At 62.2% G+C, this 13,790-nt stretch overlaps 1 protein-coding gene across 1 annotated transcript; it reads right to left on the reverse strand.

Moving 5' to 3' along the window:
- Positions 1 to 415: 415 nt before the first annotated feature.
- Positions 416 to 13,264, reverse strand: VOLCADRAFT_127385 (uncharacterized protein; the record flags this gene model as incomplete). Its single annotated transcript, XM_002946086.1, has 11 exons — positions 416 to 2,371; positions 2,635 to 3,327; positions 3,640 to 3,818; positions 4,167 to 5,690; positions 5,727 to 6,159; positions 6,582 to 6,782; positions 7,304 to 7,620; positions 8,063 to 8,225; positions 8,573 to 12,288; positions 12,541 to 12,803; positions 13,119 to 13,264. 11 exons carry the CDS (start codon positions 13,262 to 13,264, stop codon positions 416 to 418), a joined length of 9,591 nt encoding a protein of 3,196 aa, XP_002946132.1.
- Positions 13,265 to 13,790: the final 526 nt, after the last annotated feature.

Here is a 13,790-nt window from a genome sequence, read left to right on the forward strand (position 1 = left end):
CTGCTAATAGTCAGAAATGCAACCACAGCCACTTGCAGAGACAGTCAAGTTTTTTTCTGTACACCGTTCCAGTGCCAATGTTGTGACAACCTCACTCAATCAAGACGGCCCCAAACGAGCCTACAAATACATACAAGCAGTTGTCCCAAACGCGCACACGAGAATTCCCCTATCCTGAGCAGTTCAAAAATATAAACGACCCCCCGATTCTGTAACTGCAAGCGAACACATATACCTGCAACAGCATGCTAGACCTTCACAACGTGCTGTGCCCGTGCGCCAAACCAGCCTTCGGCCATTCAGTACGTAAAGGCTCCAAGCACGCTCCCCACAACTAGCCCCACACCACATGTTCTTACTGGATGCATCACATAAGTACAGAGCCCGGGACTCGCCGCAGCGCCCCCTACATATCCTACTTATCGCCCGGCTGTTGTTGCTGCTGTTGCTGGAGCAGCAAACTCAGGTTCAGCGTTGCCCGTGGTCCCAGGCTTGCCAGCTGATCCCCAAATGTAGACCCCAGCCAGGTGCCTGTTCCCGCGGCCGCCGTGCTCGGATGCAAGCTAATGTACTGTGCGCCCGCGGAGGAACCCCCAAGCCCCGCCTCCTGACTAGACGCAAGCAACCGTTCCAGGCTTGCGAAGCTCCCTCCCGCAAGCCCAAACATGCCGCCGCCCTGCCCCTGTGCAACCAAGCCGCGACCTCCTCCCAGGGAGGATATAAGGTCCGCAATGGTGACGGCCTGTCCCTGCGTGCCGACCATCACCTGGGACGGCAACGACGCGCCCAGCGGAATGCGAGGAACACCCCCATTTCCCCCACCGTTTCCCGCCTCTTGCTGCTGCTGCTGCTGTTGTTGCTGCGTACTTGCAGGCGCAGATTGCAAGGGCATGAGCCGCAACAAGTTTGGCCCCAAGACACTGCCACTTCCGCCGCTGCAACCGCCGCCGCCGCCACCGCCGCCGCCCCCCGCATTCCCGCCACCGGCGCCTGGTAGCACTTGCAGCCCGCCGGCTAGAGACCCAAGGTTCAGGACCGGGTTTGCCGCCTGCGGTGCGCTTCTTTGCTGCTGTTCCCGGCCACGCGACTCGCGCACTTGCTGATACCCGACGGAACGTAGCCCTGCCGTTCCGACAGGTTTCACTTTTGCTGCCTGTTGTTGCTGCAGATGCAAGAGCTGTGTTACTTGTTCTTCCCCGAGCAGGAGCCTGCCAGCACAGCCGCTGTCGCCGCCTGTTCGACCGCCCACCGCCAAACCGGAAGGCAGTCCCAGGTCTAATCCTTGCGGCGACAACTGCTGCTGCTGCTGTACATCCTTACTAACCCGCTTCTGCCGCTTTGGCGCAGGCTCGCCAGCATTGTCATTGAACCCAACATCCGACTGCGTCTTAACGTCGCCTTGTCGGTCCGCCCATAACTCCCTAGGGAGCAGCATGTGTAGGCTGAGCGGGGCGCCCCCACCGCCGCCAGGGCCAGCCTCACCGCTGGCTCTGGCCGCGCGGGCCCCGCCCCCGCCCCCAGCGACAGCTGCGGCAGCTGCGGCCGCCAGAGCCGCCGCCATATCACCCGTGCCACCGGCACCTCCGACTCCACCGAGACCGGCAGTACCGAGACCGGCAGTACCGCCGGTTGTAGCCTCGACTAGAGCGGTTAGAAGCCCTGAAGGGGTAGCCGAACTTCCGGAAGTAGGCACGTCCAGCGCCAGCGTCAAGGCATGCGAGGGCGCAGCAAGGTCAAGCGCCTGCGACGTCGGCTGCGCGGCTGCTGGACCTCCACCTCCTCCCCCACCGCCAACGGCGTATTGGGACTGCTGGCTCTGTTGATTCTGCTGCACAATGCTGGCAAGCAGCTCTGCAACGGTCGCGGTAAGGCCTTCGGGGCTGAGGGGTGCTTCCTGCTGGGATATCCCTCGATGCTGAGGCTGCGATGGGGGTGCTGCGTGTGCCGGCGGTGGCGGTTGCTCATGCTCACGGAGCTGGTTCCCCCGCTCGGACCGCTCTAGGAGTGCTTGCAGTTGCAGCTGTTGCGCAAAGGCCGACAGGCCGACGTCCTGCAGCATACCTCCCCCCGGCCCGCAGCTGCCGCCCCCGACACCGCGATCGCGCTGCTCTCGATCCCGATCCCGGTCGCGGTCTCGATCCCGTTCACGGTCAACAGGCACAAAGAGGCTTTCCAGATTGAGCGTTTGAAGCTTGACCGGTGCTTGTTGCTGCGATTGCTGCTGCTGCTGTGGAGACACCTGTCCAGCGGTGGAAAACAGGTTCGAAGCGCTACTGGCGCCGCCCCCGCCGCCGCCGGTGGGGAGATTTATCCCATGCAGCTGCATGGGTCCGCCAAGGGCGCCAAGCGCACCCCGGCCCAAGCCGAGACCCTGCGTTAGCACCGGGGAAAACAGAAAAACATGATGAGCTTTTATGCGCCAGGCCCGAGTATACATGTTTAAACATATGTGAACAAACAGCACTTGTGTAAACAGCACAGATATAGACAGCTGTACGGAACAACTGCCCAATCCTTGGCGCAGAGCTGGTGTATGGAAGCTCAGGATTGAACCCTCAAGGAAGTACATCTTGTGACTAGTGCTGTCAGTAGGTACAGTTTCATAAAGCACACGGAGCCCTCAAGGTGCCCCACCTCGTCGCTTTCACGGCCGCCCAGTGCCTGAACTCCCGAGGCGCCGCCGGATGCAGGGGCCCCCTGGAGCTCTGACAGACTGCTGAGCAGCTGAATCAAAGCCGACGCGCTCGCAGGTGCGTTAATCGCAGCAGCACCGGCGGGCCCCGTCCCTGTCAACCCGGCCAAATCGTGATCCCGATGGTCGCGGCGAAACAGGTGTTGCGACGACGCCTGCGCGCCACCGCTGCCACCACCACCACCACCACCGTACACGTGCGCCAGCGCCTGAAGGTCCATAACAGGCGGCAGCACTGGCGAAGTGCCGCCACCGCTGCCGTCACCCCGAGGAGATGACACGTCGCCAGCGAGGGTACCCAGCTCCAAGCCGGAGCTTTGGGAAGTGCCCACACCCGCACCCGTTGCCTGGCGTTTTGCTGGCCGTGGGTGGTCCTCATCCCCGTACGGATCATCAAACCCGCGGTTGCCCCCTCCGGTGACAGCGGCCACTGTGGCCGCGTTGGCGGCCGCTGCCGTGTCGCGGATCGCGCGTGCACCCTGGCCGCGGCGGGCAGCGGGCTGGGTGGCACTGGGCGGCAGCTCCATCTTATCCAGGCCCAGCTTTGTCTTGTAGTTGTGGTAAAAGGTCTTGATTTGATTCGTACTCTTGGTGGGAATGGCGTCCGCAAGACGAAGCCAGTCGCGGCCGTGCATCTGTAAGTACCAAGGGCGGCACGGCACGGCACGGTATGTAATGTAATCCATGGCGGGCTAAAGTCGAGGGAACAGTGCGTCCCGTGGTAGAGATGAGACGTATGCGTCCGCGCGCACAGAGACGTCACCAAATGTGAAATCCGCGTGAGCGCATATCCTTCATCGCATCGCTTTGCATGCCGTCCACGCTATCCCCTGCCCAACCTGCCAAACTCCTAACTTCAAATCATGCTCAACCCCACGGTTTCCTCCACTTCAAACCTTCCAGCAACCAGCAGTTATGAGACATGCTATGACTAGCCGTCTGCTTACCTGGAAGACCTGGAGAAACGTTTTTCGTTCGTCGTCGCTCCAGTAATTGACGCTGCGGCGGCTGCTGCTGGGCGCCGTGCCGGCACCGCCGCCTGACCCCGCCCCCCCGGGACCGTCCTCCCCGGGGGAGGGAAACTGGCCGCCTGAGAGGTCATCCGCCTGGGAGGCAGCCGACTGACCTGTAGTTCTCCAACGCAGGACAGCAAGGAAGGGGGTGGGGAACGCGGGCAAATACATGAGCATTTCCATGAACACAGGGAACACAGGGGACTCCCCCCCTTGATCCGTTGTATGATCGCAAGGTATAAGAAGTTCCCGCAAGGTACAAGGAAAGGAACAACAAGTGGAGGAGGAATGAGCCAATGGCAGACAGACAGGAAAGAACAAAAGGAGCAGCAGTAATTTTACGAATGAAAATAAGGGTGGTTACAGACGAGACCGTGCGAGAACAGTCAACACGGGAGCAGTCCACATACACCTGGCTGGCGAGGGGTACGTCAGGCCACGCTGTCCCCTGCCCCGCGCACCTGCAAGCAAACCCATCGCTGCAGCAGCGCCGCTGCTGCCGCCGCCATTGCCCATGCCACCTTGAAGCACCCCAGCAAGGCTGCCCAGCATGCCGAGGTTCAGCCCTGCCGCCGTCAGGGTGCCCAAGGCCCCCGGGCCCTGGGCAGGCTGCGGGTCTCGGACCTCCCGCTGCTGCTGCTGCTGCTGCTCGCGTTGCTGCTGCTCTCGCTGTTGGAGAAGGAGTTGACCCAACAATCCTCCGGAGGCTCCGCTGCCGACAGTGGCGTTTGACCCAGCAGCGGCGCCCTTCCCGCCCTTCACCCCACCACCACCGGCAGCAGCAGTGCTGCTGCCGCCACTGCCGCCGGGAGCGGTAGCGGCACCGCCTCCAGGCTGTAGCAGTCCGCCAACAAGCAGCTGGCTCAACGGATTGCCCACGGGGTTGCGCAGCGCAGCCAACAAATCAAGCTGAGGCTGCAATGCATCAACACCTCCAGCCCCACCGGCCCCTGATGGGTCGTATTCCGAATCTGACCGTGTATCTGGATCCAGATCCTGCTTGTATCGCCCGTCGTGCCGAAGCATTTCATTGGACTCCAGGGACGACGCGCTCGCATGGGGTCCGTTTGAAAGGGACGCCGGGTTTGCAGGCACTCGCGGCGGTCCGCGACGGCGGCCGCCGGGATGCCGGGGGATCAGCATCACTGGTGCCTGCGGTGGCTGGGTCTGCTGCTCAGGCTGCTGCACCGACGGCGGCGCAGCTTGCACCTCCCCCCCTGCGACAGCCTGCACCCGGACCTGTTCCAACACCTGCTGGACTTGGACTTGAGTCAACGCCTGCGCCGCGGCCTGTGCCTCAGCTTGGGCCTGTGCACGAGCTTGTTCGAGAACCTGCACCGGCACCTGCGTCTGAACCTGCGTCTGAAGCGAAGGAACATCGACAGGGGCCTGAGCCTGCGGAGGCGGCTGCGGAGGCGGCGACGGTGAGGGGTACTGCGACTCTGACTCGCGGCCACTGACGGCAGCCAATAGACCCAGGCCCGCGACAGCAGCATCCTCTGTCCGCAAAGGAGACGCCTCTGCCACAGCCCTGCTTGGAGGCGCAAGCTCCTCCATCGCCGCCGCTGAGGAACCCGGTCCTGCATTCGCCGCAGCAGCGGCTGCAGCCGCCGCGGCATTGGCCATGGCAGCAGCAGCGGTTGCAGCGGCGAGCAGCCCAGGCGCCGCCGACTCCTCGTTGGCAAGGCGAGCAGCCAAGAACGCCTTATGGCTTGGGCCTCCAGCGCTGGCGGTGGGAACGGCTGCCATGCCACCAGTGGCGGCGGCGTTACTGGCTCCAACACCGGTGGCGTCGGCGCCGCCGCTGCCACCGCCACCACTGGGCCCGCCGGTTGCCGACACGCGATCCAGCCCTAGACGCTCCTTATGGCGATAGTAATACTGCTTCGCGGCGGATTCAGTGCGCATCCCGAGCACTCGGCAGTAAGCCTCCCAACATTTGCCGTGCTGGCGGTAGCATTCCACAAAGTCCTCATCAGTCCAGCCTGCGGCTGCAGCACCGGACGGAACGAGAGACGCACCCGAGCCACCGCTGACGCCAGCGCCGTACGCTGCAGTAGCATTGGAGCTAATCGGCGGCAGACGCGGTGACGTAATGATGTCCCGGGGATCCAACGACATGCTGGGAGCTGCGGCACGCTGCGCGGCTGCGATCATGGACTGTAATCCTGGCATGCCGCCGCTGCTGGGCACACCCCGAGGCCCGCCCAGCGACATGGCCAGTGCGGCTGGGCCAGGGTTACCACCGTAGCTCAATGGCCCCATGCCCATGCTGTGGTCTGTATCCAGCGTGTTGCTGCTGCGGCCGCGGCCCGGGGGCCCGCCCCGCGTGCTCGCGCGTCCACGCACGCCGCGCACCCCCACGTCGCCAGCACCTGCACCCATGCTGGCCCGCTGCCGCGCAATCATGGGCGCCATGAGCAACGGCGCGTACTGCTGCTTCCGCATGTCGGCCTGTACATTACAGAGCGCAGGAGAGGACGACAGGAAGGAGACGGGCAGCGTTTTGTGTTCTGTTCTGTTGAATGGCGGCCAAGCAGACGACCCAAATACACAGGGAATAATGGGTAGATATTCCATATGAGTGGCACCTGTGCGGTGTATTTACACAATGTGCCGCTTGCCTGGAAGGCGTGCGCCTGGTCTTACTGCCAGCACACACCACCACACGGTACAAACCCCATGTGGGCCCACGTTGTCGGCCCCAGTTCAACGCCAGCACTGGGTCGTCGTCAGTGTGGCAAGAACCTGAGAGAGTGCAACTGTTCACGGCCTGACGCCTCCTCACGCCGTCCTGGGGATGATCTCTTCTCCAACCTTCCATCCTTCCATCCATCCTTCCTTCCTCCCTCCCAAAATGCCGCTGCCCGCCTCACCTGCAGACGTCGCTTCTTGAGCTGCTGCTTGCGGCGCACCGTGCTGAAGTCGTCGAGCTTCTGGTTCTTGTAGAAGAACGCGACACAATCCCCCGGCGAGCGCCCTGGCAGGTAGGTGGAGATCTTGCGGAAGTCCTTCGGGTGCTGCAGGAACTTATCCATGAAGAGCGTGCGCTCCTCCTCCGCCCAAGACTTGATCATCTGCGATCAGACGCCAAAGGAACGAATGGCGCAAACCAAACTGACAGGCGCAGGTATGGGGAGAGAGAATGGTGTTGTGTCCAGTGCCACGGCAGCAAGCAGGTGAAAACAACATTTTATCCATGACTAGGAAAGTTCAGTAAAAATATCTCGTCGCAGTACGATACCGCAGCCATGTCGGCAAGCAGAACGTTTTCACAAGAGTTTGAGCTTGATTACCATCCCATGCGGACAGGTACGTGAAGAGGGCAAGCAAACGACCATCTGGCGACGTGGTGTAACTGGTAAAATGGTAGCAGAGAGTATGCCGCCGCTGGATAGAAGCCTTCCCATACCGGCCTGCAACATCGTCTCAAGGGACAAAACACCAAACGCAGGTGAGACACGAAGCTCACGGGGGACGTAACGGGTAAGTGAACCACTTGCTGTTTTTATAACTTGCGTGGAGGTGTCTGCCATATAATACCCATTACCCTTCCATTCCATTAGCCCATGCCTTAAAGACTGGGCGCCGAGCCTACCCGCTCTTCCTCCAGCTCCCGTACAGGGTCTTGGACAAGGCCGTTGCGGTTGTCGTACGCTCGCCATCGCCGTTCCCAAGGATCCAGCACCATATCCGGCAACGCGCACATGCGCTTCAGCTGCTCTACCGCCAAGAAGTTGTTCAGCAGGCGGTGCTCGTCCAGGTCTGAGCGGATCACATCCGAGTGACTGTACGAATACGGGTTGTATGAGCTGACTGCTCGCGACGCGCCGTACATGCCGTACGAAGGCGCACCGGATGCCCCCCGGCCCGTTGTGGACAGGGGTGGAGGCGGCGCAGGAGGACGACGACCCTCTGCGCAACACGTAATCGAAAAGGGTGGATGCAGCGCGCGTACGGAAAGTGCACCGATTCTCAGTTTCATTTATCAAAGGCAATGACTCGAAGGCTCATGCATGTCCGAGGCTCATGCAGCACACTCTGCTATACACGCCGGTGCAGGAAACCAATGCCCCACCCCGACCGCTCCAACCCCCCAAAAGATACAGATTCAAGGACACAGCCAAAACATCTCAACCAAATCCAACCACAGACTTCCGGGAAACCGCATAGCGAAGAAAAGCAGGGAAACGATTACACATAAAACAGTAACGCAGGAGGAGGGGCAGCTGCACAACAAACGAGGTAAAAAGGTCAGAGGAGGTAAAAAGGTGTATACGCAGGAGGAGGAATGCTACGGGGAACAAGCGAACCCACGAGAGACCTCTGCTCTGCTGCTGCCACGGGCCGCACTCACCCGTTTGTATGTACTGCTTGTATGTGGCCATGTTCCTCGCGTACTGCTCCACCAAGACGGAATGTTTTGCAGCCACGAGCTGCCGGCGTTGGCGGAGGTACCGGCCCACGGCATCACGTATAGCAGCGTGGCGCTGGTTATTGGCGTGAAATGCAGGTATGTCCTGCGGTAGGGAACATGGAGGGAGGGAGGGCAACTGAGGGCAACTGCTCGATAGCTATAGGCATAGAAATACTGTGCTATGAAAGAGGCAACGCGAAAAAATCTTACATGAAATCCTGACTCTTAGGCAACACGCCACCCAACATGTAGGGTAGGAGTGAAGCCACTACCTTCCAGACCAACAACGACCCCCGCAACTCCTCCCCTCAAGTCGTAAGCGCGTCGGGGAAGCAACACATGAAAACGATAGCACAAGGAAAAGAAGGCATGTTATCTAAATATCGAAAATGTGTAATAATTTTTGTACGTAGGATATCCGCACAAGTACGATGCGATAGCGGCGCACACCTGAGGCTCCTGGTACAAAGGCTCCACTTGTACGGGCACCAACGGCACAAGAACTGCCCAGCGGCCGTGGCCCGGAGCTGGCGCCGTGCTGGCCAGACGCGCCTGCTGCGCCGTAGCAGCCTCGACGACAGACCGCACGCGCGCTGCCAAGCTGTCCGGCAACAACCGAAGCACCTCCTCCTGAGCCGCCGACACCCCCCGACGCGTGGCATCCATGTAACGAGGTTTGAAATGCTGCGCTGGCAGGTGCAATAAACCATCGGCGGGATTCCGCGACTGCAGCTCGAGGGCCTTGCGGCGGCTGTCAGCCGCTGCGGCAGCAGCGGCCGCTGCCTCAGCAGCGCGCATCTTAGCCGTGGAGCGCGGCCTCCCTCGAGGCTTGATGGATGATGCCGCCGCCGCGGCCTCGTCCGCGTCCTGCGACTTCGTCGACATGGCGGCATCATCGCCATCGTCTTCAGCCGCCTCCGTCAAACCTTCCGCCTCAGTATCCATCTGGGTCGCGCCGTCGCCGTCGCCCTGCGCGGGCTGAATTCCCGCGGAATTCCCGTCAGCTGTGGTGGTTGCGGCCTGGTGGTGGCTCCCAGGGACCTCCTGCACCGGCGTCTGCGCCGTCATCACCGGCGCCGCTGTCGCGAGGCCTTCCCTGCCACATTCACCGTTGGCGCTGGATGCACTGCCGCCGCTACGATCAACGCCATTAGCGTCCGCGTCCCCTTCCGCCACAGGCTGACTGGACTTCGACTCCCCTGGCGCACCGCTGATGTTTTCATCGCTATCGCCGCCATCTGATGAAGAGTCCTCGAGCAACTGCTCCTCAAGGGCGCCCACCTCAGCAGCAAGTTCCGCCGCGTCAATCTGCGCCTGACGCGACTCCGAAGCCAGCGCTGCCAGCTGTCGTTCCAAATCCGTAATTTCCGTTTCCAAGTGCTCAATGCGCAGCGACAGGCCGGCAAGTGTTTCAGCCGGGTTCCTGCTACTGCCCGCGGCGTCAGCACTCGACTGCTGCGGTTGTTGCTGCTGCTGCATTTTATGTACAACATCCTGCGAGGCGGCGGCATTATGGCTATCAACTTCCATTGGGGCGCAGTTACCAGTGGCCGCTGCACCGGCTCCGCTACCGCTCGGCGCTGAGGACGAGCTCCTAGTTGCAAGCGCCACACCAATTGACATCGTCGCGGCCGCAGTGGCCGCCGGCGTTGTCGCCGCTGCGGCACTGGGCGTTGCCATAGGACCTGCCACAGGTGATGTGAGCTGTGAGTACGACGTAGCAGTGCCGTAATGCGGCGTGAAGCCACCAACGTGGGGCATGCACGCCCCACCCGGCGTCAGCGCCGCGGGAATCGGCGTCGGCAGGAAACCACCAGTCGTCATGCCCGGCACCGACATAGGCGTGGAAACCGCGGCAGCTACGCCGGCTGCGGCCGTAGGCGGCGCTCCTGCGGGCTCGGGCACGACCAGCGACGGCGGCAAAGCTGCATACGACTCCTTGCCGCCGGCAGTCCCTGCAGCGAGAATAGTCCCAGGAACCTCCGGATCTACCACCTCGCCCGGTGGCTGCGGTCGTCCTGCGCCGGAGGGTGCACGTTCCAGCGACACAGCGCCTCCAGGAACTTCGCCGTCCTCTGGAGCACCGCCCTCGCCCGCTGACTTCGCCGGCATCGATCGCCGCGCGCGACCAAAACCAAACCGGCGTATACTCAAGCTGCTTCGTTTTTCAGGCAACAGCGCGTCCTCACCAGCCCCGGCGGCCGCACCGCTGCCATGCGGGGCTGGCTGGGCTGTGGAGCCCCCCAGACCCCTTGGACCCGGCATGGTGCTGAGGGTTGCAGCAGGGGGATGCTCAGAGGTCTGCCCGCCGCTACAGCTGAGCCGCGCAAACGGCGCCTCACTGGCGGAACTGGATGGGCCAGTCACCGCATCCACAGCGCCTGCTGCACCGGCAATGACGCCAGACACAGGGGTCGTAGATGGCACAGACTCTTCCGCCGGCCGCTGTTGCTGCACGGGTTCCTGCTGCGTAGGGTGTAGAGGAGGTTGTGCTGCCGCAGCCGAAGGAGGGGAAGGCACTTGGACGGCTTGAGGTTGTGTAGCTATGGAGGCCGGTACCCGAGGCCCACAGACCGTAGCCAGCGGCTGGGAAGGCGCGGCAGAGGGTGCTTGGGCGCTTGGAGAGGCCGTAGGCCCCATAGGCTGGAGGGAAGGCGCCCGCGCAGCCTGGGTCTGGCCATCGCCGGGGAGCTCCCCCGGTTCCGCCTCAGGAGCCGATACGCTCGCAGCTCTGCCGGTAGCAACAGGAGCCCCAGCTTGGGTATCAGCAGTGCTCAAGCTGTTAACACTTGCGACCGCTGGGATGCCGGGCGCTGCCCCCGCCCCGCCGTCGCTGCCTGCTCCTGCCGTGCTGCTAGGTCGGCTTTCCGACGGTGCCACTGCCACTGCCGAAGGGGGCGCCATCACTACCGCGGACGGACTGGCCGAGGGAGGTACGGCCGCCACAGCTAATGATGGCGCCGCGGCCGCTGCACTAGCACATGATGCTCCTGCATGCGCCGGCTTGGACGAGCGATTTGGCCGCCGATCCGCTGACTCAGCGCCCTTCACGTCGACAGGCGACGTCGGCGGTTGTGTAGATGCCGCAGCCGGTGCTGATGCTGGTGCTCTTGCTGCTGGTGACGGGGTGACGGCTGCAGCTGTGGGTCGATCGAGAGGAAAGGGGGCCGTCCCGGCCGTCGAGACTCTCGCAAGCTGCGTTACTGCATCAAGACCAGGTGCCTGTCCCTGGCTTGAGCTGCCGCTGGGTTTCCGATCCAACCGCCCTGACCCCGGAGCCGTTCCAGAGCTGTACCTTCGATCCAACTCCATTGACGTGTTACTGGCCCGTCGCTCGACCTCCATGGTCGCTCCAGGTGATGGACCCGCCGCAGCACCACCGACCACGCCTGCCGCGGCCATAGCCTCCGACGCACCACCTGCAGATGCGCTGGGTGCTGCCGTGCCGGAACTGACACAGCGGCCAAGCCCTGTTTGCTGCTGCTGCTGCTGCGGGGACGATGATGGCTGTTGCTGATGTTGAATAGCTGAGCTGGTTCCAGAACCCCAACGCAACTGTTGCTGAGCCTGCTGATGTTGTTGCTGTGGAAGCTCCACTACGGAGATGATGCCCTCACGCCCACGATCCGGAACCACGGGCGGGGCTTGTTGCACCTCGCCGCTACCACCCGCGCCTGCCCCTTGGCCAGTGGCCATGTCGCTACCCGTGCGCCGCGGGGACTGCCCAGGCGATGGTGCTGGCACACCCTGGCTGGATGAGCGGGCTGCGTGCGAGAAGCTCACCGTCGCCGTCGTTCCTTTATCCCGTTCCCGATCTCGCTCGCGGTCTCGATCCCGGTCCCGTTCGCGGTCTCGATCCCGGTCACGGCCTGAAAAGGAGCCGTCCCGGGCCAAACCCCCTTCCAACCGACCCTGGCCATCGCGCGTGGACTGCTGCTGCACACCGCTGGGAAGAGAGGCGGAGCGGTAACCAATCTTACCAGCGTCCCGTGGGTCTCGGGCCCCAGCATCCCGTGCAGTATCCCGCCCTGTAACCTCGCGGCCTCCCTCCCGCGGCGGCGGGGGCCCTTCCCTATGGCCCCCGCTCTGTCCTAACCCCGGCCCAGAACCTATCCCAGCGCTCAGGTGGCCACTTTTGGGCTCCCAGCCGCCAGATGGGCCGCCGCCTCTAGGTGACAGCAGGGCGCTCGAGGCAGAACGGTGGGTTCCGTGGTGGCTGAGGTGAGAACTAGAGACGGGTCCTGAGCCAGTGCCAGGCCCCGCTCCGGGTCCGTGGTGATGGCTATGGGGTCCGTGATAGGATGAATGGTGATGATGATGGGGTGCGTGGTGATGGCTGTGGTGCTGGTCAGGTGAAGGTCGCGCGTGGTCGCCACGGGATCCGGGGCCTGGCGCCACTTCGCCTGCCTCCAAATCACCGTTGGATGGGCCGTTCTCTTGGTACTCTGCGCCCGCGCCTCGAAGAGAACCGGAGCTGTTGCTTCCGCCGCGATGCCCGCCGCCCCGGGAACTGCCGTGACCATGCGATGGCACGGAGGGCATGAGCGGTAGCTTGCCTCCACGTTCCATGCTCCAGCTGTCTAGAGGTGTGCCCTCGCGGCTGGCAGCCCGCGGGTGCAGATCCATATCTGGGCCGCGGTCGCGCAGCGGTTGTAGCTGCTCGCGGCCGCTGTGATAGTGGCTGTGGTGATGGTCGGGTGATGGGTCTCGAGAGCGTGCCGGGGGTCTGCTGTCTTCACCGCGGTAGCCATAGGCTTCGCGCCGGAAGCCCTCTTCGCGCGGCCGGTAGCCATTGGTTCGCTCCTATATCAGATTTAAGTAGGTAGGTAGGTACAGGAAAGAGGAAGAAGGTCACCCCTAACAAACAGTTCATTTAGACGGCACAGATCCGTATTGGACACATGTCTATCTGTCCTCCAGCCGTACGCATGCCCTATGAACGTTAGGGCGACAACCAATAAAAAGAATAGTTAAAACGCTTGTCCAACGAATTTACCTGAATTTGGTAACGAGGACCACGGTCTCTATCCGGTCGTTCCGGCGAGTAAGCGCGACGATCGTGTTCTGGCGAATATGGACGTCGGTCTGGCGAGTATCCTCTAGGGCGATCGCAGTCCGGTGAAACAGGCCCGGTTGGTCCATTGTAGTTACCTGCAAAGCGGCGAAGGCATCGGCACCTCTGTCAGAAAGGCGGCGCACGTCTTTTAACCATATTCCGCTCACACAGACGAATACAAAAAGGCAAGCGCAGCCTTTTTCCTCAAGTGGCCTTGCTGGGCGAATACCAGGCCGGCAACGATCGCAACCCCGTATGGTTCCATATAGACGGACGCCTCGGCATGAAACTAGCTGTGAACCCAAAGCTGCGCCGGCTGGCTCTGAAGTCGACTGAGTTGCATAATGATGGCTCCTACCGGCTCGACCAAGAGGCGATGTGAAGCCATAGGATGGACGCCTGAACACCTCGCGGTTCTCGCGGAGGGGGCCGCCGTAAAATTGATCCCTTGGTGAAACCGGGCCTTCATATGAATGTAGGCGACCGTGACCAAGACCACGCCGATAAGCCTCTCGGTTGTCCTCCATTTACAGCAGCGTCAACTCCTACAAAAGTAAAAATTCCTTTCAAACTCCGGCAAGAATGTTTTAGCCATGCATTAAGCGACATAAA

The sequence above is a fragment of the Volvox carteri genome (assembly GCF_000143455.1).
Source record: "Volvox carteri f. nagariensis unplaced genomic scaffold VOLCAscaffold_1, whole genome shotgun sequence".
Taxonomy (NCBI): domain Eukaryota; kingdom Viridiplantae; phylum Chlorophyta; class Chlorophyceae; order Chlamydomonadales; family Volvocaceae; genus Volvox; species Volvox carteri.